The 26,937-nt window shown below is 43.5% G+C and overlaps 2 protein-coding genes across 6 annotated transcripts in view; both read left to right on the top strand.

The window, feature by feature from the left end:
- Positions 1-26,937, top strand: part of MOB2 (MOB kinase activator 2) — a 160,192-nt gene that overhangs the window by 41,168 nt on the left and 92,087 nt on the right. The window lies entirely within an intron of this gene.
- Positions 14,248-16,242, top strand: LOC127051440 (uncharacterized). The gene is made up of 2 exons (XM_050953764.1): positions 14,248-14,532; positions 15,636-16,242. The coding sequence occupies exons 1-2, from the start codon at positions 14,340-14,342 to the stop codon at positions 16,163-16,165; spliced, it is 723 nt and encodes a 240-aa protein (XP_050809721.1). The 5' UTR covers positions 14,248-14,339; the 3' UTR covers positions 16,166-16,242.

Raw genomic sequence — 26,937 nt, 5'->3', positions numbered from 1 at the left:
TACTTACATCTCACTTACAAAATCAAAGACTTAACGTTCAGCAAACCCAAGCCTTACGCTCCCTAGCATCCCCAGCAGATAGATCATTCTGCAAATGTCACTTTGTGCTGTTGAGAATGGAACGTTTTACTTTCCGGCATTATAAGTTGTTCAGCACTTCAGGTACCTAACATTTCAGACCTTTATGAACACTTTAAAAACTAAAATTTAAGTTATTAATTAAAATGTAGAAATGTGTGTTTAGGTTCCTCATGTATAATAAAATGATGGATGACTAATCACAAACAATCCCAAACTACTGAATTGTCATAGAGCCCACTCTTATCAATTTAAGAGATTCCTACAGTCATATATTTTATAGTGACGCCTTCAAGTGTCTTCAAACAATGGTGACATTGTGTTGCAATACTAAGACTAATCCATGTGAGTTAGGAACAGAATTTCAGCCATAACTCCTGAATTTATTTATTTTTTGTGAGTTCAAATTAGATTCAGTATCAAACTGTTAAATAACTATTCCCCTGCACTGAGACTTTGAATGAATACTAAAGACTGCTTGCACTCCCTCCTGTGGTAGGGCATTGGTCTCCAGTCCACCCCCCTTGTGGTCTGTCATGGCCCTGCAGGCATATTGCGCTCCACACCAGTTGGATCTTCTCAGACATTACCCAGAACAAATTAGTTTAACGGTAACCTCTCTTTGTGGGGTCTGGTTGATTCACTCATTCTACTGAGGGCAACTCAGTTACTGAGCTGCTCAAGTTCATGCCTACTCTGGGTCCATGTAAGAGTCCTGGTCAGTTTCCTCTCCTGTTTAGGAGATCCCAGCCATCCTCTCAGAGCTGGGTTGGACTTCCCTCTCCTCAAGATAGGAATGTCCTCGCTCTCTTTCTTGGAGCTGAAGTTGTCCTTTAGAGCAGATGTAGAATCTCACAGCTTTTTCTACAGATGGCTCTTTTTCCTGCTAGCCTTTCCAAACGCAGGCTGGGAGAGTTCAGCAGGCAGACCTTCCTCTGCTGCTGTCTTCTCCTTGATCACTCAGAGCCCTGCAAGAGCCTTCTTTCTTCCTGCAGTATCTGTAGGCATCTGCTCTGTCTGCTGAAGGAGGAAACATTTATGCTGTCTCCTTCTCTCAGCCCATATCTGATCAGCAAGGTGAGCGGGGAGCCCTGCCCCAACTTCTTTGAAAGACTCCAAGTGTATCAGACCACCTCAAACTCTTAAAGGGCCATGCCGCATGACAGGGAGGACTAATCAGTAGGCAGTACTACCCTTAGGAGCCAGGCTACCATGTCACAACTCCCAACTAGAAGATACTTCAGTGGTTGTTAAAACTCTATCTCTGGGGTCAGAGGAAATGAATAACTTCCAGCTTTTTGAAGAATTATGTATGTTTACCTAAACTTTTTCTGCTGTGAGTTTTGTTAAGGGAGGCTGTGAGTATCTCCTTTATAGGAAGATACTGTAGCAGAACACTGAACCAAGGTCTCCTACTTGGATGTAGGAAGAAGTCAAGTAGTTGGATCTTGTTTGTTTTAACAATAAATGTCAGTGAGGTTATTGCTTAGCACTTTCGTAGTGTCTTTATATCTTGAAAGTACTTTTTAATGAACATTTACAGACTTTGCTTCATTTCCTCATAAAAATTGAGGCAAAACTATGCGACTTTCCAAATTTGCATTCGGAGTTATCCTTGAAAGTTCACTGCTTGGATACCATGGTAGTAGGTGCCCTAAAATACCTAAAAGTGAGGTAAGGACTTGCATGAAGAAACTTCTTTATAATGCAAGTATGATATAAGTATGATAAAACCTGTAAAAATTTATTAAATTCCATTCTGTTCAGGAGATTAAAGTTGCCCCAGGGAGCTTACATGACTGAAAGTTTCTACGAGCATGGAAAATGCAGCCTTGTATTTGCACTGGTAAGATGTGTGTAAAATTGTTGAGAGCATTTCAATTTTCAAGTGTTTCTGGTTTTCGAGAAATGTAGCTCTTATTACTGCAGAATATCTGTACCCATTGTGAAATCTCTTCATTGCTTTGCTAAGTGGGAAGATGAGAGCTCTAGGTCTGATATGGTTAAATGAAAATGGCATCAATTTTATTTGTACAATGGAATCGAGTTTTGACTATTATTCATATGAACTTTTAGAATGTAGTGCGGAGCAAGACTTGAGCTGGGTATTTTCAGTTCTGGAGAGCTTGCTAAAGATCACTTTCAGTAGAGCTGCGTGTATTTTGTGACATTGGTGTGTAGGTGAAAGCGTGTGAAGTATTCACTTCACCAGCAGTGCCTAATGACTGACTGTAGAGGTAGTAGGAAGACTCTAATTTTATTGTGAAACTTTTTTTATTTTATAAAATACATGTATTTGAGTAGTTTATAAATCTTTTAAATGTTGATCAAAGCTGGGTAGTGACCTTTGATCAAGTATGTAAATAGGCTGTTTGCAGATTTATTTTTTTAAGAATGGATAGTAAATTGACCTGTGCATAACTAATACAAGAATTGTTACTATTGGCACAAATCACACCTGAAGAAGAGCTCCGTGTAGCTTGAAAACTTTTTTCTCTTTTACCAACTGAAGTTGATCCAAGAAAATATATTTGTTACACCCTGACACCCCAGTATTCAGCACTGTCATGTAATTAGGATATGTCTTATACAAAGTATGCCCTGGGAGATGTGGTTCTAAAAGTCTTGATCTGCTAGACAGTAATATCTTGGATTGTATGTGATATAATTTTATGTGAAATTATGAAGTTTTGGCTATGTATGTGTTGCTGAAACATGTCCTGAGGTTGATAACACTCACAAGCAGCCCTTCGGGTACAACAGTAAAAAGGCCAAACAATGTTAATGGCATATTGCGGAAATGCATGCAAGCACAAGAATTAACCCAGGAACTGTGTACAGTAGAAACCTCTCAGAGATAATAGTACACAATAGGAATGGTTTGACCCAGATCGCAGTGAAAAAGCTTTCCAGCAAGTGGGAAGAAGAAATAAAAAGGGGAAATTGACATTCTGGAGGCACCTCACTCCTCCCTACAACAACACATCTGGAAACACCTGAGGGACAAGGACTGAACTGTGGGAAAGGGAAATGATGATGGTCCCAGGCTAGAAGGATCTTCAGCTTGTGTATGAAAACCTGGGAAAGCCAAGGCAACTTGTACCTTAAGAACCTGCCAGACTGTTTATCACTTAGGGTGAGAATTTGTGTTAAGCTCAGTTTGCGGTTTTTGTTTGTTTACTAAATCAGGGGTAGGCAACCTATGGCACGTGTACCGAAGGCGGCACACGAGCTGATTTTCAGTAGCACTTACGCTGCCCGGGTCCTGGTCACTGGTCCGGGGGATCCTGCATTTTAGTTTAATTTTAAATGAATTTTAATTTTAAAAACCTTATTTAATTTACATACAACAGTTTAGAAATATATTATAGACTTATAGAAAGGGACCTTCTAAAAACATTAAAATGTATTCCTGGCACGTGAAACCTTAAATTAGAGTGAATAAATGAAGACTCGGCTTGCCACTTCTGAAAGGTTGCTGAGCCCTGTACTAAAGTAATCTACTTTGTTCTGTTTGCTATCCCTTATTATAACTTAAAATTTACCCTTTGTAGTTAATAAACTTGTTTCTTGTTTATTTCAGAACCCAGTTTGTGCAATTCATATGGGGGAGGGGGAGAGGTGTGCATATCTCTCTCCACAATGAGGGAGTGGGCGATTTTTTTTTTTTTTTTTTATGAGCTTGTGCGGTACAGACAATATACCCTTGGGTCTGCACTCCAGGGGCGGTGGGCACCTGAGTGCTGGAGAAGGTCCCTTAAACTGAGTCTTCCCAGAGCTGACCTCAGCGTCTGTGTCTGTCTTTCTGCAGCTGGGTGTGGCCCTGCCTTTGTGTGTGCTAGAGGAGGCTTAAGAGCCTGGCTCAGCAAGACAGGCTAACGGGGGCCCAGGCTGGCGGAACAGGCGGGCTCAGTGGTATTTCAGTACATCAGGTGGCACCTTAATGGGGGGCAACCCATCACACTTTTACCTCACCCACCTTCTCTCAAATATTTTGGGATAAACACTGCAAATAGCCGCCAGTGCAGGCAAGGTTGATTTCCAATTTCTATTCTAGCTCATTTTAGTTACTCATAACTTCCTTTTGGGAAATTTCTCTTGGAGTACAAGTTTTCATTGCTTGTTATAATACCAAAGGTTGAAGTTTTTCCTTGTGGTGGTCCCCTCCCCTCCTTTTAATTCTATTGTTTTGAATTATGATCTTGCTATGAGGGAGGGGAAAAGACTTCTCCCCCAATTTCTGCTAAGAAACTTTCGGTCTTGGATAATTTAATTTTAACTATGAGAATTTCTTGACTTTTGAGTACGTGGTCTCTCAACCTCGATACTGTATTAACTTTTTAGTTCATGGCACTTAGAGACAAATCAGTTTAAAAAAAATCACACTTTTACAAGAAGCTTTCACGTATTTATATAAGTAATAGCTAATATTACTGTAACTGAAAGATTAGAGGAGAGGAAGCATGTCATTTTGTTTACTTTCTGCATTTGACAGTGATTCCTGTATAAACTTTTCCCCTGTTTGGAATCATCTTTAACAAAGCAACACAAAAAGAGAAAATTTAAAATAGATAACTAGGCAGATGTGGGTGGCAAAACTACAGAACATTAGTAATGAGGATTCTGGCACGGGTTATTATCTGAAACTGCATTAATCTCTCTCACAACAAAATTGATAAGAATCCCAAATGGATGGTGTTGCTTTAATACATTGTTCCTTTAGGTATTTCATTCATTGCTGTCCAAAAGAACTGCTGAAGGCTCAGTCACACTGACCCTACATGACTTGTATCTGATCCTTTTGGTTTGTGTGTGCACCTGTTCTTTGTGCTTCCTTTGTCTGTGTCCACCTGTTCCCACATCATATACTTAGATTATCATATGTGGGGCAGGAACCATCTTTTTACGCCTAGCACAATGGGACACTGATCTTTGAGGCATCTAGGTGCGACTGTGTTATAAAGTTCTAGGTAAAAACTTTTGATGCACTACTGCAGTATATAAGTTTGTAGTTTTCATACCCATAAGCTTCAGTATTCCCACAGGGAAAGAGAGCCGCTAAGACTTACTACACACACGGGATTACAGCAAAAAGGGGACATGCTATACCCACTTAATTTTTCTACACTGAAGAGGGTATAGCTGTCACAGCAGTAGTTTTTACATGAATACTTTGTTCACTAGAGGGCAGCACTGGCCCAATTATCTTTCAAATATGAAGAAATGTAATAGTTTAAGTAGAGCCCTGTGAAACTTTTTGTTTTAATAACTTTTTTTTCGGGAGGGGGGGGATTCATTTTACATTTTATCCATGTTGTTCACGGTATTGGTGGTGGGGAGGTCAGTTCCTGCCCCCAGGAGGGTGGGTGCCTTGGAGGTTGGGGGGATGTGTTGCAAAGCAAGCCTGCCCCACACTCATCCTGCAGCAGCAACTCCTGTGCTGTGGGCTTGGGCCTGCTCCCTGCTCCAGGTTTTGTTCCCGACTCATGGGGTTGCAGCATTACTCAGATTTGGCCTGGCTGCCCCTCTGTCATGATGACAGAAAGGTGGCTGGGCCAAATTTGAGTGAGTGGAGTTGTGACCCTGAGTGCCAGATCATAACGCCTGGATTGGGGAGCTGGGTCCAGCCCCACAGCACAGTCATACCTGCAGAGTGAGATACTCTTATTTTTTATTTAGTTTTGTATGTTTTGTATTTGTGAAAAACACAGAGTAGTAGCTAAAAGCAGTGCGTATGGAAGAAAACCTACTGCGGGCCATTAGGTTTAGACATTCTAGCAAGAACAGAACGTAACTTTATAAACATTTTCTTTAAATGTCATTTTAAGATTTTGTTTTAATAAGTAGCCTAAGGAAGGGTTGTGAAGGCTGTCGGAATTCTCAAGTAAGATTGGGGCTGGTCTAGTATTACAAGACAAATAGATTTTAATAAGTATTTTTGTGCCATTCTCAGGCCTTTAAAGTTAGGGCTGCCATATTTTCAGGCAGCTGTGCAGAGGCAGTTTACAGATGTCTGTGGTTTCACATCCTTTCACCTCTGGATAGAGTGGGTATTGAGCCCAGTAGCTACCTGCTTAATGCTGTGCAGCCACTGGAAGCAATGTGCTTGTTACACACTAGGTCTGGGAAGCATGAGTGTATAATCACAGCTGCTTGGTGCTAGAGTAAACACAAATATTGACTCCAGGAGCATAATGTATTTGTAGCTATGGGTGAACAGGTTCTAATGCTGACTCTAGTGAAAATGCCATTGGAACAACAGACAGACATTTGGGCACCTGGTAGATTGCACGAAAAAATTTCCCTGACTCTTCACAGTAAGAGTGCTGTCCTTGGAATCTTTTCAGTTGATTCTTTTTTGCCATTAGTGTCTTCCACAAGGTGGCACCATACAGATCTTCTTCAAGCAAAGATCTTCCTAAATTGAACAACAAGCTGAGAGAGATGGATGGGAATTCCCTGAAATCTCATCAAAGCAAAAGCAAGCTTGGATTGACTATTTTAGTACTTTCTAAATGTAAGGGAATGGGGCTTAGAAAACTGTCAGAAGGATATAGTAAATATTTTTAACTTCAATGGTGTATCGATCCCTTGGGATCCATGACCTAACCTGAGGTTTTGGAAAAGTGTAAAATAGACCATTTATCTGTTATTCTAGGTACTCTATTGCCACCTTAGCCTTGAGCATTGTGGATAACTGTTTTCTCTCTTTGCTCACTGAGAGACTTCGAATGCTTTTCAGGAAGGAAGAGGGCAAGGTACAGAGAGGAGTTTGCTAAATAGTCTTTCTGATGGGAACAGTGTGCTTTCTTGGAACAGGCTGTCCTGAAATATGAGCCTGTAATTTTAGTACCCATTAGGAAACTTACTGATAATAGCTACTCTGATAGAGAAAAGAAAGGCAAGCTGCACCTTCCCCTTTCTTGAGCAGCTCTCTTGTATGGATGAAATCAGGGGAAGGTATCTTTTACTGGAAGATAATCCTTCTCCCAGTTCCCCTCTCCTGCTAGAAGTTCTGTCTTGCTGAAACCTGGAAAAGTGATCTTTCAAGCCCTATTCCATTTACCAGATCTTGAGGATCCACAAACTGCTGCACCTCCCATATCCTTTTCCTTGAGGCTTTAGCACAACAGAGTCTGAAATATTATCGTGACTTTTTTCCACCTTCTTCATACTGGAAAATCCCTGCTGTTAAATTTGTTGGAATGGAATTCATCATCTGCTCATCCTGCCGGGGTTGGTAAGAGGATTCTTTATATTCACTAGCTACTGCAGACATGTATGGGCATGTATTGAAGCTCCCTATGCAGGCAAAAACTTGGAAGGGAGTTCGCGCAAAACTGTATGGTGGTGGTGTCGCAGCAGAAGGGAAAGAACAGCAGTCAGCATAATGCTTAGCCAGTGTGTTTCCTTTCTAAGTTTCCTGCCTCAAACTAGCTTTTTCCTGTGGTAATAAGTGCTAGTGGCATTATTGTAACCAACAATTTTGCCATCTGTATGAGATAATAGTTTCCATCTCTTAAATGCTCTGATGTAAGAGATCCGCAGTCAACAAGACTCGCTTCTGTGCCATCCACTGGTGAGGTTCTAGGTGGCAGTCAACATTCCTTTGTCAAAAAAGAGAATTAAATAGCATTGCCTTTGGAATCTGTCTTGTCACTTACTAAGTGGCTGAAGAAGTCCGAGGACTGGTCTATGCTTAAAATTTAAATCAACATAGCGACATCATAGGAACGGCCATATTAAGTTGGACCAAAGGTCCATCTAGCCCGGTATCCTGTCTTCTGACAGTGGCCAATGTCAAGTGCCCCAGAGGGAACGAATAGAACAGGTAATCATCAAGTGATCCATCCCCTGTCACCCAGTCCCAGCTTCTGACAAACAGAGGCTAGGGACCCTATCCCTGCTCATCCTTGCTGATAGTCCATTGATGGACCTATCCTGCATGAATTTATCTAGTTCTTTTTTGAATCCTGTTTATAGTTGTCAAAGTTTCTTCCCCCACTTTGAACTTTAGGGTACAAAAAGTGGGGACCTGCCTGAACACTTTTAAGCTTAATTACTAGCTTAAATCTGATATGCTGCCACCAGCCAGAAGTCTGTGTCTGGCACACTTCTGTTCCCCCAAAACCTTCCCTGGGGAACACAAATCCCAACCCCTTGGGTCTTAAAACAAGGAGAAATTAACCATCCCCCACCTTTTTCGCCCCAGGCTCGCCCCTCCCTGGGTTGCCTCGAAAGGCTTACACAGATCCAAACTCCTTGGATCTTAAAACAAAGCCCACGTCCAGACTAACCCGCGGCATCGGCGGGTTAAAATCTATTGCTCGGGGATCGATATATCGCGTCTAGTCTGGACGCGATGTATCGATTCCCGAGCGCGCTTACATCGATTCCGGAACTCCATCAACCCGAACGGAGTTCCGGAATCGACACGGAGAGCCGCGGACATCGATGCCGTGCCGTCTGGACGGGTGAGTACCTCGATTTTAGAAATTCAACTTCAGCTACGTTATTCACGTAGCTGAAGTTGCGTATCTAAAATCGATTTTAATACCCTAGTCTGGACGTGGCCAAAGAGGAATTAACCATCCCCTTCCTTTTCCCCTCACCAATCCCTAGTGAGTTTAGACTCAATCCCTTGGATTCAAAAACAAGGAAAAAATCAATCAGGTTCTTAAAAAGAAAGCTTTTAATTAAAGAAAGAAAAGGTAAAAATTATCTCTGTAAAATCAGGATGGAAAATGCTTTACAGGGTACTCAGATTCATATAGACTAGAGGGACCGCCCCCCCCCCCCGCCAGCCTGAGATTCAAAGTTACAGCAAACAGAGGTAAAACTCCTTCCAGCAAAACCACATTTACAAGTTAAGAAAACAAATATAAGACTAATCCGCCTTGCCTGGCTATTACTTACTATTTTGAAACATGAGAGACTGATTCAGAAAGATTGGAGAACCCCTGGAATGATGTCCCATTCCTCTCAGTCCTGAGAGCGAACAATGAACCAAACAAAAAGCACAAACAAAGACTTCCCTCCACCAAGATTTGAAAGTATCTTGTCCCCCTATTGGTCCTCTGGTCAGGTGTCAGCCAGGTTTACTGAGCTTCTTAACCCTTTACAGGTAAAAGAGACATTAACCCTTAACCATCTGTTTATGACAATAGTCTTGGTCTTCACAACATCCTCTGGCAACAAAGAGTTCCACAGGTTGACTGTGCGTTGTGTGAACAAATACTTTCTTTTGTTTGTTTTTAAACCTGCTGCCCATTAATTGAATTGGGTAACCTCTAGTTCTTGTGTTATGAGAAGGAGTAAATAACACTCATGTCATGATTTTATAGACCTCTAGCATATTCCCCCTAGTCATCTCTTTTCCAAGCTGAAAAGTCCCATCGTCTTATTTTCTCCTCACATGGAAGCTGTTCTGTATCCCCTTATTATTTTTGTTGCTCTTTTCTGGACCTTTTCCAGACACCTGGAATTTTTTTCCAAACACCTAATGGCTAGAGACTAAATGCATCAGCCAAAGGCTGATATGAAATTGTAGGGGTGGGGAAGGAGAACATCCAGGTCACAAGCAAAATTCCTCATCATGCTGTATCTGCTGGATTCCTACCAGGTTGCTGTCTATGAACCCTGCCTAGGCACTCCAACTTTCATATTACTGTAGTTTCTAGTTAGTAGGTAACTGATGCATTTAAAGCCCCACTCCCTATGGCTGTAGAAAGGGAGAAGGTGATCCCTCCAGGTAATGGTGGGGAAGTTCATTTTGTCTGCCTGTGTTCTAATGACTCTGTAGCTAGAGCAATTCATTCGCTAGGATTGTCAATCTGGCTCACTTTGTCTATGCTTCATTAACTGTCTATTTCAACTGAGGTTGGTATTGTGATAACTGGTTTTAATCTTTGCGTAACTTTTCATATACTGGTATGAGGGAACTATAATTCCTGGGCCAGATCCTCAGCTGATGTAAATTAATACAGCTCAGTAACAAACATCCACAGCGTATGGAGATGTAAATGTGGACTGAAATCATCCATGGTGGGGCTACACCTTCAAACAGTTGAAGAAAAAATGGCAACAAAGAGGAAAAACAGGAACCTCAAAGTGATTTACCAAGGACAGGGAGTATAATGTGGACACTTCATAGGAGGCAGTGATGTCCTTGTTGAGGAAGTTGTTTCTGTACTATCTTTGGGAGGTAGGTTGAATATGACGTTTGAAGTTGGTATTGCCCTCACAATCAAAATGATCATGGGCTATAGCTGAAAGAGGAGGTATTTGAGAACCGATCCATCTCTGACTCCCCAAATGGATCAGAGAGAAGATTGCTTTCTAGATATATAAGGTGGTGTTTCATTCACTGTAGTTAAAAGTAAGGGATGCCTATTTCAGTGAGCCTTGCAAAGTATCAGAATAAACGTGTATATTCATTTTTTTATGTTTAATCTGTTTTTTGTTTCTGATTTCTTAATGAAATCTTGTTTTTAATTATACCACACTGTCTGGGAATGTCATGCCAACCATTGCATAGAGAGCAAAGGAGCCAAAATGAAGGGAGAGTGTCTAAAGTGTGCCTCACTGAGAGTTCTTGGTCCAAATAACACAGAAGGGAATCCTCTCTCGTAAGGTGTCTGTTGCAGTGCTGTTGTCTGATACAGGAAATGCCTAATGACTACAGATGGCAACAGAGTTCAAGGAGCAAAAGATGACAGCTATCCACATTTTAAAATCTTTTTAAAGCCTATATTGTAGCTCTTTTAAATACGCTGGATGTCATTCCTCCCCTTGTGCGGCCACTGCTAACTGAGCTCCAGAGTTCACTCAACGCTTGCTTTGTTAAAAGGTGAATTGTATTCCTTTAACAAGTGAGAACAAGACTCATAACACTGCAATACATACATTTCCTTTTGTATATTATCTTCTGTTAATTTATTTGAGAAAATAGCACTTAACTCCTCATCTTCTCTGCAACAAAAAGGGAGATGAAGAGCCCCATCTTGGACTTGAAATATTGCATGTACTTGTTCTGTAACTTCCTTTGAAATGCATAATTTTTCTTACTCCACTTAAAATTGAGAAATTTTTCCTTCTTGAACAGGCTCTAGCCCAGGCTTGTCTTTCTTTTCAAGGGCTTTTTCTGGGATTCTACAACTTCATTCTTTGTATTGTGCCTGCATGCCAGAGATGAGGATTTTCCTGCCCAAGGACTACATTAAGATCTTCCCTGTTGCTCCACATTCTGAATGGAGAGCAGGCTCTGGTCTAACATGCCTGTTTTGGAGCAGATAATCTTTGAATTTGCAGTATTCGGAGCTGGTAGCTTTAAATAATTTGCATTAAAACCAGCATGGATTCTTGGAAGCAGCATCTCACAGCAGTGAATAATATGTACCTGGTGATGTCCTATCCTTTAATTTGAATGGAGCCAAAAAGATCCTAAATATAGCAATGTCCAGAGCTGCTTCTGGATTCACCCCAATTCTTCAGTGTGGTTTACTAACCAGCACTCAGTTATTTAAATTTTGCCCTTTCAATTTATCCCAGTAATCATGGACTTTTTTTTTTTTTTTTAATTTATGGGACCACTTTTTAAATCAAAACCATACTGTCGGCTCTTGACTTCTGATCCCACAGTGGCAAGAGAGAGGTAAATGGAGTGACTCCTCTGATTTCAAATGGCTTCTTTGCACTCAGGAGCCTGACTTAGGTATTAGTTTCAGTTTACTAGACAAGGCTTAGGCCAAACCTACACTATGACTTTTGTCAGTATATCTTATGTCACTCAGGGACATGGAAAAAACATCCCCCAGAGTGACTGACATAAGTTACACCTACAAAAGCGCTGGTATGAACAGAGCTATATTGGTGGGGGGAGCTTCTCCCACCAGCATAGCTACTGCCACTCGTGGAGGTGGTATTATGTCGATGGGAGAGCTCTCCTGGCATAGAGCGGCTACACAAGTGATCTTATAGTGGCACAACTGCATTGATACAGCTGTTTTGCTGTAAGCTTGTTATTGTAGATATGGGCTTACTCAGTAGAGTGAGACCTTTAGTACTATTATGAGTCTGCAGGGAGAGTAGTGGTGGTCTGCCTACTTGATCACCTCCTGGAGATTGGTCCTTTAAGTCAGGGTTAAGTTCATTAGCAGGGCATCCGGGGGAAGCTTGCACTCTGGCTGCACCCAATGTGTGAATAAGCAGAGAAGTCCAGTTTACAGGTCTGTCAGTCTGAAACCTTTTTGCAGGTTGTACATTTTAAACAAGTTAAACAGAGCATAAGATATTTGGTAGGTTTTTGTAATTTGAACATATTCAAATGGGTTAGCAGATTGATGGGAGAAACACAAACTAATTTTTAGATTAGAGCAGTTAAATAAAAGCATTTTTATTCACAATTACTAGCGTGTTTTTTTTTTTAGTTGGGTGCATAACAATATAAACACATCCACTTGAAGAATGTCCCCCAAGAATTTCCCTGTTTTCTCCCCCAAACACCCCTCCACACACACTCCATGAACCAGACTCGCTATGGGAAGGAATAGGAATTGGACTTGGTTGGTTGCTCCTGCTGGACCAGAAGCTAAATTTCCTCATTGCTGGCTTGACCACTTTGGCCACTCTGGCTATCCTCTCTGCTCCTCTCTACAGTTGCAGGTACAGCTTAGGTAGGGAGTCTCCTGAGCTGGCAGGAAACAAATCCCATTTCTGGTCTTTTGTGTCCAGCCAGTAGGGAAGAGGTCACTGAAGGAGGTAGCAAGGGCAGAGTTGCAACTGGAAAGCTGAGCATTGGAGCTGTTCTACCCAGCAGCAAACTGTATAAGGCCCCTTGGGGGTTGTAACCTGTAAAACCTGCCACATTGCATTTTAACAACTAAATATCAGGTAAGGACAGGACATAGTAAAATGCTAAATATGATGAGATGAGATGGGAAGGGTATATTGCTAGATATTGGTGTATTATCTTGTGTTAACAATATCCCGCTAATGTTGCACATGGATAGTAGCTGCACTGCTCTGTCATTAATGGGATGCAGTTAACTCCAAAGTTGGCATATTTTTGATAATCACTGTACTTGGGTATTGTTTGACTTTCAGACAGAAGAAAATGTGAGAAACACTGTTCACTAATATATTTAATGTTGTGGCACCAATGAAACATTTGTATTTTTGATTGTGAAGTACAAGAAGCATGTTTTAAGACTGTAGTTCACTCACCAGAGAACTTGTCCCAGTAGGCTGTTCTTAAAGTACAGTCTGATTTTTACATTGATTGTTCAGGGGCAAGCCTAATATCACCACCTGGAGTGGTGGTAGACCATGTGGATAGCCTTAAAGTGATTAGAATTTAACAATATACGGATTTGAGTGTCCCCATAGGAATGCTCCTTTTCTACCAGTTGTTCCCAGTAAAACATGAATGGCGTGCTGAAACCATGATTTAAGGCATTCCTCTTTATTTGGGAAGTCTGAGTTGGCCTGGTTTTTAGTCCTGGGTCGGTGACTTGACTAACCAGTCTTTCCTGGATATAGGCCATGGCTACACTAGAGAGTTGAAGCGCTGGTGAGGGGGTTACAGCGCAGCAACTTAGGATGTGGCCACACTTGCAAAGCACGGCCAGCGCTGCAACTCCCTGGTTGCAGCGCTGGCTGTACACCCGGTTGAGCCTCGGGTGTAGGGATTCCAGCGCTGGTGATCCAGCGCTGGTCAGCAAGTGTGGACGCCCACCAGCGCTTTTATTGACCGCCGGGGTATAAGGAGGTATCCCAGCATACCTTAGAAGCCTCTCTGGTAGTCATGCACACTCCACTGCCCTGGGCTCAGCTGACCCCACCTTTAAATGCCCCGGGAATTTTAAAAATCCCCTTCCTGTTTGCTCAGCCAGGTGTGGAGTGCAATCAATCATTCAATCAATCAGTGACCATGCCTCCACGCCCCAGATGAGCCCCAGCATGGAACAGTTCCGAGCTGCAGGACCTCATCAGTGTTTGGGGTGAGGAAGCTGTGCAAGCACAGCTGCGCTCCAGCTGGAGAAATTTATGATACCTATGGGCAGATATCACAGTCCTTGCTGAGAAGGGGCCATGAACGGGACGCGTTGCAGTGCAGGGTCAAAATAAAAGAGCTGAGGAGTGCTTACTGCAAAACCCGTGAGGGAAATCGCCGCTCAGGAGCTGCCCCCACAACCTGCCTTTTTTGCAAGGAGCTGGATGCCATACTTGGGTGTGACCCCACTGCCAATCCTAGGAGCACGATGGAGAGTTCAGAGCAGGGAGAAGTGGGGGAGGGTGTAGAGGAAGCCAACAGTGAGGCTACTGGCATGGAGGGAGACACCCCGGAGTCCCAGGAGGCATGCAGCCAGGAGCTCTTCTCAAGCCAGGAGGAGGCTAGCCAGTCGCAGCAGCTGGAAGTTGCTGGTGAGGAAGAAGCTGAGGAGCGTGCTCGGGGTAAGCAGATTTTTATGTTTTGGGAGAGGAGGGTTGGGGTTATGGCTGCCTGCATGCATGCCTAAACGTGGAATAGCCCATTGATTTGCTCTATCACATCTCTGTAATCTGCCTCGGTAATCTCTTGAAAAGTTGCAGCCAGAGCGTGGGCAATGTGCTTTCGCAAGTTTATAGGGAGAGCCACCGTGGTCCTTGTCCCAGTCAGGCTAACTCGTCCGATCCACTGTGCAGCGAGGGGTGGGGGGGACCATGGCTGCACACAGGCAAGCTGCATAGGGGCCAGGGCGGAATCCACATTGCTGTAGAAGACCCTCCCTCTCTTCCCAGGTAACACGCAGCAGTGATATATCTGGCAGTAGGAAACCCTGTTGAGAATTTAGGGATAGTTGAGTGCAGGGCGCCAGGTTCGTGGTCCCCCCCAGCCCCGCGGTGCGTTCCGGTCTCCCCCCTTCCCCTTTCCAGCACGTAGCCGGCCCCACGGTGCGTTCCGGTCTCCCCCCTTCCCCTTTCCAGCATGTAGCCGGCCCCACGGTGCGCTCCGGTCTCCCCCCCTCCCCTTTCCAGCAGGGAGCCAGCCCCGTGGTGCGCTCCGGTCTCCCCCCCTCCCCTTTCCAGCAGGTAGCCAGCCCCGTGGTGCGCTCCGGTCTCCCCCCCTCCCCTTTCCAGCAGGGAGCCAGCCCCGTGGTGCGCTCCGGTCTCCCCACCCCCTTCCAGCACGTAGCCAGCCCCGCGGTGCGCTCCGGTCTTCCCCCCCCCCCCCCCCCCCACCACCAGGCCGGCAGTTACACGGACCGCCCCCCCCCCCCCCGCCAGCAGCTCGCCACCTTCCTGTTCACTACTGTCCCCTGTGCAGGACACCAGCTACCTCCTGTACCCAGTGCAGATAAACCCCAGTGACCTATCGGTCAATTCCCCCTCCCAGGTGCAGTCGGGGCAGAAACACTCACCCCATTGCTCGCCATGCCTTCGCTTCCGTGGCCTCTCTGTGTTATGTTAGGTATGTGGGAAGGATGCTATAAAAAGTCTAAAAACTCCTTCACTGTGTGATGATAAACAATGTAGCCTCTGTGTATTACATGTTTCTATCTGTTTGTTTTTTTTAGTGACCTTGACTAATGCAGCCGGATCACCGGCCTCACGTTGCTTGCAGAACTTGAGAAAAAATCCGCGAAAATCAAAAGAAGAATTGATCAAAGCAGTTATGATTCACTACAACAGAGAAAGTAGGAAGACGCAGGAATGGAGAGAGAAAATGTATGAGTGGAGGCAAACAGAAAGCAGGAGAAAGGAATTGGCTACCAAAAAAACCTCAAAGCACCTGATAAGCCTCCTGGCTCGCCAAACTGACTCTTTCGAGTCTCTCGTAGCCATGCAGGCAGATCTGTACCGTGGTAACCCACACCCCGCCCAAAGCTCTCTTTCTTGTTCCCCAGTATTTGCACAAAACACCTTTCTCCAGCAGCCAGTTTCTTATTACCCCCAGCTGCCCCCAACACCTGTACGATCACCTACCAGCCCTGATAACTACAATTCTTACCCTGTGCACTCCACCCCCATTACTCTGCAGCATAGTAATCCTGAAGTGCAGCAGACATTGAACAGTAATCCAAACAGGACATATTCAAACCTCTGAATGTACAGTCCACCACCCTAATCCCCCTGGCCTTTTATGTACTGTACTTTGAATAAAGGATTTTATGGCTTTTACAATACGTTTTATTATTGCAGGAAGTCGTAAATATTGTACCCCAAGGTAGAAAGGAGCACAGCAAAGGCACCAAACATTACTGTTGCCTCTCAGCATCAGATTGCTCCCTTAAGGCATCCCTAATCCTTGAAGCCCTTTCCTGGGCCTCTCTAGTAGCCCTGCTCTCTGGCTGTGCAAATTCATCCTCTAGGCGTTGAACCTCGGAGGTCCATTCCTCACTGAATCTTTCACCCTTCCCTTCACAAATATTATGGAGGGTACAGCACGCGGATATAATAGCGGAGATGCTGCTTTCCCCCAAATCTAGCTTCCCATAAAGACACCTCCAGCGCCCTTTCAAACGGCCAAAAGCACACTCCACAGTCATTCTGCACCGGCTCAGCCTGTAGTTGAACCGGTTCTTGCTCCTGTCAAGCTTCCCTGTATACGGTTTCATAAGCCATGGCATTAAGGGGTAAGCGGGGTCTCCAAGGATCACAGTGGGCATTTCGACGTCCCCTACTGTGATCTTGCGGTCTGGGAAACAAGTCCCGGCCCTCAGCTTCCTGAACAGGGCACTGTTCCAAAAGATGCGTGCATCATGCACCTTTCCAGGCCATCCTGAGTAAATGTCAGTGAAACGCCCACGGTGATCCACAAGCGCTTGCAGAATCATGGAGAAATACCCCTTGCGATTAACCTACTCTGATGCCAGCTGGAGTTGGGACAGAATAGGAATATGCGTCCCATCTATTGCCCCTCCACAGTTAGGGAAACCCATTTGTGCAAAGCCATCCACAATGTCCTGCACGTTCCCCAGAGTCACAGTTCTTCTTAGCAGGGTGCGATTAATGGCTGTGCAAACTTGCATCAGCACCATTCCAACGGTGGACTTTCCCACTCCAAACTGGTTCGCCACCGATCTGTAGCTGTCTGGAGTTGCCAGCTTCCAGATTGCAATAGCCACCCGCTTCTCCACTGGCAGGGCAGCTCTCAATCTCATGTCCCTGCGCCGCAGGGTAGGGGCGAGCTCAGCACACAGTGACATGAAAGTGGCTTTTCTCATCCGAAAGTTCTGCAGCCACTGCTCGTCATCCCATGCTTGCAGGATGATGTGATCCCACCACTGAGTGCTGGTTTCCCGAGCCCAAAGGCGCCGTTCCACGGTGCTAAACACGTCTGTTACTGCCACAAGCAGTTGAGTGTCTTGAGCGTCAGGCGTTTCAATATCATCGTCTGACTCCTCACTGTCACTTTGCAGCTGAAGGAATAGCTCCACTGCCATGCGTGATGTGCTGGCAACATTCATCAGGAAAGTCCTCAGCAGCTCAGGCTCCATTTGTAACAAAAATCTCATAAATCGCACTGCAGACTCACAATGCCGCCAAACTGCTCAGAATGTGTAGCAAAGCACCACGGGGCGTTGGAACAGGAAGCGGAAAGACCCGCACACTTCCTTCCCCTTCCCACAAGCCACAGCGCCAAAATGGGACGAGGTGCTCTGTGGGATAGCTGCCCACAATGCACCACTCCCAACAGCGCTGCAAATGTGGCCACACTGCAGCGCTGGTAGCTGTCAGTGTGGCCACACTGCAGCGCTGGCCCTACACAGCTGTACGAACACAGCTGTAACTACCAGCGCTGCAAAACTGTAAGTGTAGACATGGCCATAGTTGCTAATTCCGCCATTTTCAAAGCAGTGTGCTTTGCATGTATTGTGATACTGTTATCTTGTGGCTGCGAGATTGATGGATAGTTTGTGCATGAAGACCAAAATGACACAAGTAACAAATGAGGCTTGGCTGAGGTTAATTGCCCGCTATTTAACAGAGATGTGTGATTTAACTCTTGAATGGTGAGCTAAGCACCAGCAAAGGTGCATAGATGCCTGCTTGATGAAAGGTCGAAGAATGTTGGCGAAATGGTAGCCATGATTAGTTCTCCAAAATGTTCCTGAAATAGTATATGTGACTTTGAGTGACGATCTACAGGAAGTGCCTGAAACTGAAACACCAGACTTCAGCAAGATACTCAGCTATTAAATAACAGAAGAGAATATTTGTAATGTTACAAATGTAGCGCTAAAATGTGCTAGGTGTTTTCCAAAGGAAAACATGATCCCTGTCCCAAACACTGTAGCATGGCTGTTAATCTCCCCAAGACATCCCAGTCAGACACACAATACTAGCATGTTTTCTCCTCCCTTCACTGCCACACCTTTTGAAATGGTGGAATGAAGCCTATATAAGGTCACTCTGTGATGCCTTGGATGGTAAAAAAGCTTCTTTCTGTCATAGGGTGTTCCCATCTGGTATAATTGTCCCAAGCTAGAGATGAAGGTGATGGTTATCTGGGATGGTCAGATAAAAATGTGCTCACTAAAGTAATAGTTACCTGTGGTTCATAAATTGTTTTTTCCAGGAGCGGTCTCTTGCAGGGGATGGAGACCAAAGGCATTTCACTAAATCTGGAACCAAGAAACTAATTGTTGTCAAAGCAGAGTTTTGCTTTGGAAGAAACAGCTACCTATGCTGTGAAGAAGCAGAAGTTCTGGATGCCTCACACTGGTTTCTGAGCTCTTTTGCTTTGTTTTTGGACTTTGCTAGAGAATCAGATATCTACAGGGCTTTGTAGAGAGTTGATCATACAAAGTATGGCCCTGGAAAGCAGAGGCTATTAAAAGGTTTAAAACATTGATGGAAGACAAAGAGGGTATTGAGGAAAGTTTAGAGAGAAATTGAGAGAGGGCTTTTGCAGTGCAACAGAGCCTTGTCTGTGTGATATTCATCCTGCCTCTCGCTGTTCCAACAGGCTGAGAAGCGGGCCAAGAAAAGACTCTCCAAGACCTTGTTCCCCTCCGCTGAAGGTTGCCATCTGGACAGAGGATGGCTAAAGGATTCCTGGAACATATAGAAAGGAATCTTGAGAGCTGAAAATAAATGCACTGTGTCCAGTGGAGACGGGAAGTGTCTGAGACATGGAAGGATAGAGAAGGGGAGCTGCTTATCATTACTGTACCGTGGGTCAGTATAGCAATAAGGATGAGAGGCAGATGAGGAAAACCACTGTCAGCACACAGCCTTCTTTTTCAGGCCTAAATAGAATCCATTTAGTGCTTGTGCACGCAGGTTTTTAAGTCACTGAACTATTTTACCTACCTTGTCTGTTGTTTTCCTGTACACAAACACCTCCTTTATCTGCCCAAAATAAACAAGCTTTTTAAAGCTCTTACATTCTTAGCTATTAGCAAACGAGTAGTTTGAGGGAATTTTGGTGCTTTAAATGTTTTGGCATAAATCATTTATTTCTCACAAACCTAATTTTTCCATGCTTCTGCATCCAAAAGAGGGATGGGGGCGGGGGAGTTTGACTGAATTTATATATCTAGAAAAGACATCAGGCCTGACTTGCTGAAACGTGGCCTGATGCTTTCATATGGAGCAGAATCGTGCTGCCTTCTCCGTTCTAACATATTCATATTCTCGCCACTCCACCACCCCCAGTAAGGCTAATGAACAAAGGTCTATTATTGTACTAACGGATAGTAAATGGGGGTTTAACATTAGTGAAGAACAATACCCTTCCTCCTTGGCTTGTGAGAATGGTGCTTAGAGGGTGTGGTTTGTATGTATAATGCACTGGAGCACTTAATCTTTTCAAATCTCTTTCCACCTGCAATGAAATATTGTAACGGATGTTTCTTCATTTCTACACATGATCTTATATTAATTAAGGAGAACCTACCAGAATCTGGTAAATGTTTGTTTTGTGTATTGTGGTTTTTTCTTGGAGGTAGAAGTTGAACTGAGTTAAAATTATTCCTTTCTCAAAATATCCCAATGCGTATGTGTCTGTGCTGCCAGATGTCATTTCTAGTAGGTGCTATGACTACTATTAACTGATTCTGTGTCAGTGCCCTCTGAGCTAAATGGCAGACATAAGTAATTAGGCAGACCTAAAGAGTGTAGCTTTGTTTATACCTAGTAACCTGCAGAAGAGGACATAGTTGTGGGAGAGGAAAGGGGTGGTGGGTGTGAGTACAGAAAGAGAACCTTTCTATATGCTATCAAGAACTGCCCCATTAGTTTGTCACACTTGAAACTGGTGTATTCTTATGTAGCTAAAATCTCACATTGAGTCAACAAAAATCCTTTATGCTTGTGAACTCCTAATTGTCAAATGATCTTCAGTTCTGAGTCTTTAAACCATATAAATATTGCATACCTGTTGTCTTTTTCCAACAGAGCTGGGAGGGAGTGGGGGGCCTTCCATGCACTGTGCACTTTACAACGTGTGCCACAATGATTTACCTCCTGCTGGAAGGCTTGCTTTTTTTCTCTTCCCTGTAATGACTTTTCTATAACTGTGACAGACCTGTTTATCAGGAAGGGCTATCAATATTTCAGTGGCTTTGTACACAGCCAATGTTGGAGTTGTAATTACAAGATGTTGCGGGTTAAGTCTGCTTGGCAGTAAACTGCTGTCTGGTTAGGGTACGTTTTGGAGTCCAGAGAAAAGAGGTGTGGTGGGACAGTATTGCAAAACAAAGCTTGGTACTGAAGATCTGTTTTTGTGTGTGTTTTTAAAACACCATGTTTTCCTCTGCAACTAGACAGTCTTAAAATAGATGATCCAGCCTTTCTAATTCATTGTTGCTTGTTTCAGTCCCCTTGCACATGGTGGACTTTTTAGTAGAATATATTTATTTTTGAGCATCTTGTGATTTGTAATTGAATAGGAAATAATCTGCGTGTACAGATGTGTTGAAAGGTTATGCACTGTGCATTGAAAGGTTTTCTTGAGAATCTCATGAGGCCTCATCGATGGCAAGCTGCTGCCTCACTTGGAAAGATGCGGGCGTTCTTGACAGGCTCTGAATGAGGCCCAAAATGAGGGCCCTCCAATTGGAGCACTTACTGGGTATGCGGGCCTCCCAGCCCAGGTTGGTAGTCTTTGGCACACACTACCATGCTAAAAATAGCTGTGTGGACTCTGAGGCTCGGGCTGGAGCTCAGGGTCTGAATCCTAAGGAGGCAGGTGAGCTTCAGAGCCTGAGCTGCAGCCCAAGCATAATGTCAAAGCACTGTCTACACCAGGGGTAGGCAATCTGACACGTGTGCCGAAGGTGGCACGTGAGCTGATTTTCAGTGGCATTCTCACTGCCCAGGTCCTGGCCACCGGTCTGGGGGGCTCTGCATTTTAATTTAAATGAAGCTTCTTAAACATTTTAAAAGCCTTATTTACTTTACATACAACAATAGTTTATTTATATATTATAGACATATAGAAAGAGACCTTCTAAAAACATTAAAATATATTACTGGCACATGAAACCTTAAATTAGAGTGAATAAATGAAGACTTGGCACAGCACTTCTGAAAGGTTACCGACCTCTGGTCTACACAGCTGTTTTTAGTGTGGTAGCACAAACCCCAGTCTCTTGACCCATACTGGGAAACTCGCTGCCACAGGCTGTGTAGACATACTACTGACATTTAGCCCAAAGAAAAGTAGTAGTTTTTCTTGTTGTACCTCATGCACACCTTTAGTGGTCTAAAAATGTGACTTACTATCTATCACAGAGTGGGAGTTTTCTGTAATATTTTGTATGAATATTGTGTGTCTCAGTTTCCCCATATGTTAGGTGGTGGGAAAAGGTTCTCAGACATTTTATGTTCAACCCTTTTGTGTGAGTGGCCTCTTTCCCTTGATGAATTCTCTGTGATAGTGAGGTTGCTGGGTAGTAGGCAGAGACAATGGAGTTAGTCATCACTTTGTGACTGTGCCAAATTGTGTGTGTGTGGGGGGGGTGTGGATGTGTGTATAGGTAGGGAGCAGGAGAAAGTGACCTTCAAATTTAACTTATTTAATGTGTCTGAAAATCATGCTGTGCTATCTCAAAGTAATTTAGATGTATAATACAAAATATATAGGTCTGTGTTTGTACTGCTGTGCAAACTTTACCTGCAGAGTAGGCAGTTTTTGATTTAGTTAAAATACCTCCATTTTATAGATTGGGAGACAGGCACAGCAGTTAAAGGATTTAGGCAAGGACATTGGCAAAGCTGAGATTACAACTCGGAGAGTTGGGCTTCTAGCCCTGTCTTCAGATCTTACTGTTTCTCAGATGTCCCACCAGTCAATTCACTGCTATAAATTGAGTTTTACTTTGTGTGAGCTGGGGTGGTTCATAACCCATTATTGTAACAGAGCGAGAAGAAAAAGGAGGGGTACTTGTGGCACTTTAGTCTAACAAATGTGTTTGGGCATAAGCTTTTGTGGGCTAAAACCCATGATGCGTGCAATGGAAAATACAGTAGGAAGACACACACACACACACACACACCATGAAAAAATGGGTGTTGCCATACCAACTCTAAAGAGATTAGTCAATTGAGGTGGGCTATTATCAGCAGGAGAAAAAAAACTTTTTTGTAGTGTTAATCAGGATGGCCCATTTCAAACAGTTGACAAGAAGGTGTGAGCAACAGTAGGGCAAAATTGGCACGGGGAAATAGTTTTTACTTTGTGTAATGACCTATCCATTCCTAGTCTTTATTCAAGCATAATTTAATAGTGTCCAGTTTGCAAATTAATTCAAGTTCTGCAGTTTCTCAGAGTCTCTTTTTGCAGTATTTTTGTTGAAGAATTGCAACTTTTAGGTCTGTAATTGGGTGACCAGGGAGGTTCAAGTGTTCTCCGACTGGTTTTTGAATGTTCTAATTCTTGACATCTGATTTGTGTCCATTTATTCTTTTGCATAGAGACTGTCTGGTTTGGCCAATGTACATGGCAGAAGAGCATTGCTGGCACATGATGGCATATCACATTGGTAGATGTGCAGGTGAACGAGCCTCTGATGGTGTGGCTGATGTGATTAGGTCCTATGATGGTGTCCCTTGAATAGATATGTTGACAGAGTTGGCAATGGGCTTTTTTGCAAGGATAGGTTCATGGGTTAGTGTTTTTGTTGTGTGGTTGCTGGTGAGTATTTGCTTCAGGTTGGGGGGCTGTCTGTAAGCGAAGAGGAGTGTGGGGAGCTCAATGACTTATTAGCAAAACAGCATTAGTAGGAAGAAGGAAAAGTGCAATGGGAATAGATTTGGAAATTTTCAAATAAGAGGTGGATTTCAGATACCTGAGTGCAGTGCAGTAGATTGGATTTGTAAGTAACATGTTGGGTTAAAGAACTCTTGATGTTCATGTCTTGGCAACGTGAATGTAAACAGTCATTCCAGGAATGTAACAGTTGGTTATCTATTCTGGAGCCAATTCAGGTCTGAACTTAACAAGAAATGTGGAGTTTCTCTTGAATGCCTGTAAGATTCTCTTAAAGGAATTTAAAGAGGCTGAGAAAGGGGGTTGCGTAGGGGGCAAAGGGTGTATATATAATTACAGACAGCAGAGTTGGTAGTGCCACTTGTAGTTAAGGTTGCCTGACACTTTCCATTTATAAGACCCTGTTATCAGTTGCTTATAACTTGATCAGTTCAAGCTGAAATTTTCCATGCTGGGTGTCTGTCTCAAGTTGAATTTTTTTAAAGTTTCAGGTAAAATGATTGAGCCTTTCCTGAGAACAAGATTAGGAAAAACGATACATTGCCCTTGTGAGATTTTTTGATTTGCTTTTTGTGCTCCAACTATTTCATTTAGAGGCTCGTACTAGAGCTCTATTTTGTTTCAGGGACTTGAAATTTGTCCGGGGTTATTCTAGTATCAGGGACGCGCCTTCTGTGGTTGCATTAAAAACTACTCAAATGTGGCCAAGTTATGAGCCTTGGAAAAATAGCTGTTTGCACATGCCCAGACTTGTTTAGAATTTGGCAGCTAAATTCTCCAGATATTGTCTGTGCTGAGTATGCTGCAGCCTGAGGTTGAGCAGGACTCACCCTGTAATTGCTCCTCTTATTGGCCTGGGGCCATAGTGGCATTGGGCATCACAAAGGAGAAAAGAGACTCTTTCCTGTGCTCTCCATGCTCCCCCTATTCCACCAAGGTGGAGGAAGAAACAGTCTTTTGAATGTTGGATGGGGACAGGGGCAGAGGAAGAAGGGGTTGCAGGAGCTGGGGGAAGGAGGGAGCAAAGCAGCAGGGAACTGGTGGGGAGTACTTGGACATAGAGAGGGAAAGAGCCAGGGCTTGAGGGACTGGAGTACAGGGGGAGGAGTGTGTGAAGTGGGGGTACAGTGGAAAAGCTGAATAAGGGAAGGGCACAGGGTCTCTAACCACTACTATACTCTCCTCAGTCTCTGCATTCTACTGCCACCAGCAAATAGCTGTGAAACTCACTGTGTGCTGTGTAACTTCAATTCCAGCCACAGGGCTCTTTGCTGTTGTCTCAATTCCAGCATTTCCTAACTTTTCAGTGCTTTACTTTGCAGCCTTACTATTCTTTTAATGTAATTTTTTGAATGTACTGTATTATCTTAAACAGAAAACCAGAAAAATAAATGATTGGAGAAACATTGGGAGTATAATAAACTGAGGATGTGCATGTTTTAGAGTTGCTCTCTGACAACTGAGTAACAAGCTGTGTTGGGCAGATGCAGGACACCCAATGTTATGTCTGTGTGTCAAATCCTACCCCCGGGCATCCGATTTGAGGGTTGTGCCTGCCCAGAATCTGAAAAAGGCTCACCTGAGGTTCTCTGACTTCTTCCTATAACCCATCATTTTCCAGCCACAGATTTTTACTATATTTCATTCCTAGAGAAGAGCACGTATACACATGCGTATATATTTTTCAGCCTTGAGGTTTATAGACACTGGCTAATCAGGATTGGAGGATGTTGAAGGAAACTAGCTTGTATCTGTGAACTGTCTGACTGCAAGGAGGCTATGGGAGACATTCTGTTTTTTCCTGTGTATATTTTTTCTAGGTAACACAGAGGAGGCTTAATTGTAGCATAAGTAAACTTGTGTTTGTACACCCTCAATGCAGGATATTTCTTGCTGCCCCAGTTTCATTCTTGCATGAATGGTCATAATCTCTGATATGACGGAGATGTACAAGGGTGGACAGAGATACAGTGTTGTCTATGGGACTGCGTGGCCTGGCGGCCAGCCACTCTATAGCTGTAAACTTAGCTCCACCGCTAATTCACTAGTGCTATTCTAAGCAATTTAATTCATTCTCTGCATCAGTTTCCCTTCTGTGAAGTGGAAAATATTTCACCTGCCTTGCAGAAGTGTATAAGGTTTGTTGGTTAATTGTATGCAAAGAGATTTGAAAATAGTAACCTTGTCTAACTGGTAGTCTTTCTCTTTTTTTAAGCTGATTCATGTAAAACAAAAGTAAAAATGTAAATAAGAGATAGTTATTCCAACACAGCAACTCAAAAGAAAATGATTGTGCAGTTGGCTTTTGCTATATAAGTCTGACAAATAGGGTAATCTTCCCCCAATGTCCTGGATAAACCTTATTGAAGTAAGTTAAACTTACTTAATATCGTGGGGCCCATTGTATTAAAAATGCAATAGCTTATGGGATCCCGGGGATTGTATGTATTTCCATGGAAGGGGAAAAATACAGCTCCTTCAGAAACTGAGAACAGTATGGGGTGGTTAGTCAAAGTCACTCCGGTTGTAACATTTCCAGGGAAGATCCAGTCCCTGGAGAGGTTCACATAAACTAGTTCAAACTGGATTCTCCAGGAATCAACAATCAGAGATTTTTGGGTTAATAACCTGATGATAAACTGTTTTGTGGCTTTTTTTCTGATCCAGCAAAAGGACAGGACCTCTGGTTTACATGATTTACATCAAAAGATTCAATGGTCTTTGGCCCACTGAGGCCTCACAAGACGTGGGTACTGGTTCTGAGCTGAAGCTGTGATGAACTTGTGACCATAGGAGAAATCCCTGTGTGACCTTTGAAGGACTAACCACCAACCAAAACCCTTGTTGGAGTGATGGGGTGATCTCTGATCAGCTTATTAGCATGTGTATAGGTTTTTATTCTTCTTAATGTTTTTGTCTGTAATGCTTAGTGCTTTCACTTTAAAAATAAATGTGCCCACTTATAAAGGGCTGTGTGGTAACTTAACTGCGGCAATTACAATGTCTACCTTCTCTGAGTAGAGAAGTGAAGCAGGTCTGCTTAGGCAGTCTCTTTTGCTGGAAGATATCCTAGTATAGTCATGGGGCCGTGCAGCCTGAACATGCACTGGTCAGGAGCGAAAGAGATGTTTGTCTTCACCCAAGAGACATGATGGCTAAGAAGGCTGGAGCCTAGAATAGGAAGACTGGTGTAGTTGTCCTGAACTGAGACAGAAAGGTCATTAAAGGGCTAACCTAAAAACCTTTCCCCTCAAAGTAGTTTTAATGAAGAGCTCTTGCACTCAACATCACTTGTGGAAATTATGAAGAGATCTGGGTTAGTTAATTCTGAGTAGTCTTGCTTTCTACCATGGCTATATACTATCCCTTACGAAGCAATGGAAAGATTTAGGGTACCCTGTTTCCCCAACCCTTAACTCCAGCTCTTTAGGAGCAAGGGAGACCTTGTCACATGTCCGCACAGTACCCCAGCCTTGCAGCTGAGTTCCCTTGCCTCTTTGCTGTTCTATCGTTATGCAGAGCTATGGTCCACCCACAGCAGCTAATGGATTTTTGCTTTAGTCTAATAGCCTTTTGTTACAAGTCTATGCCCTTAGCCCAAGCAGGCTAGAAGTTGATAAAAACTGATCGCTTGGAACTTCCATTCAGAAAGTGAAGAT

This window comes from Gopherus flavomarginatus, chromosome 5 (assembly GCF_025201925.1).
Source record: "Gopherus flavomarginatus isolate rGopFla2 chromosome 5, rGopFla2.mat.asm, whole genome shotgun sequence".
NCBI lineage: Eukaryota > Metazoa > Chordata > Testudines > Testudinidae > Gopherus > Gopherus flavomarginatus.
Note: the sequence above shows the minus strand (reverse complement) of the source record. Positions and strands in the feature narration are given on the sequence as shown.

Bases quoted from the DNA above. Each gene is read 5' to 3' on its own strand.
- LOC127051440 (XM_050953764.1), top strand. From the start codon at position 14,340: ATGGAGAGTTCAGAGCAGGGAGAAGTGGGGGAGGGTGTAGAGGAAGCC. The intron at 14,533-15,635 runs GTAAGCAGATTT...TGTTTTTTTTAG, and splicing joins AGCTGAGGAGCGTGCTCGGG to TGACCTTGACTAATGCAGCC.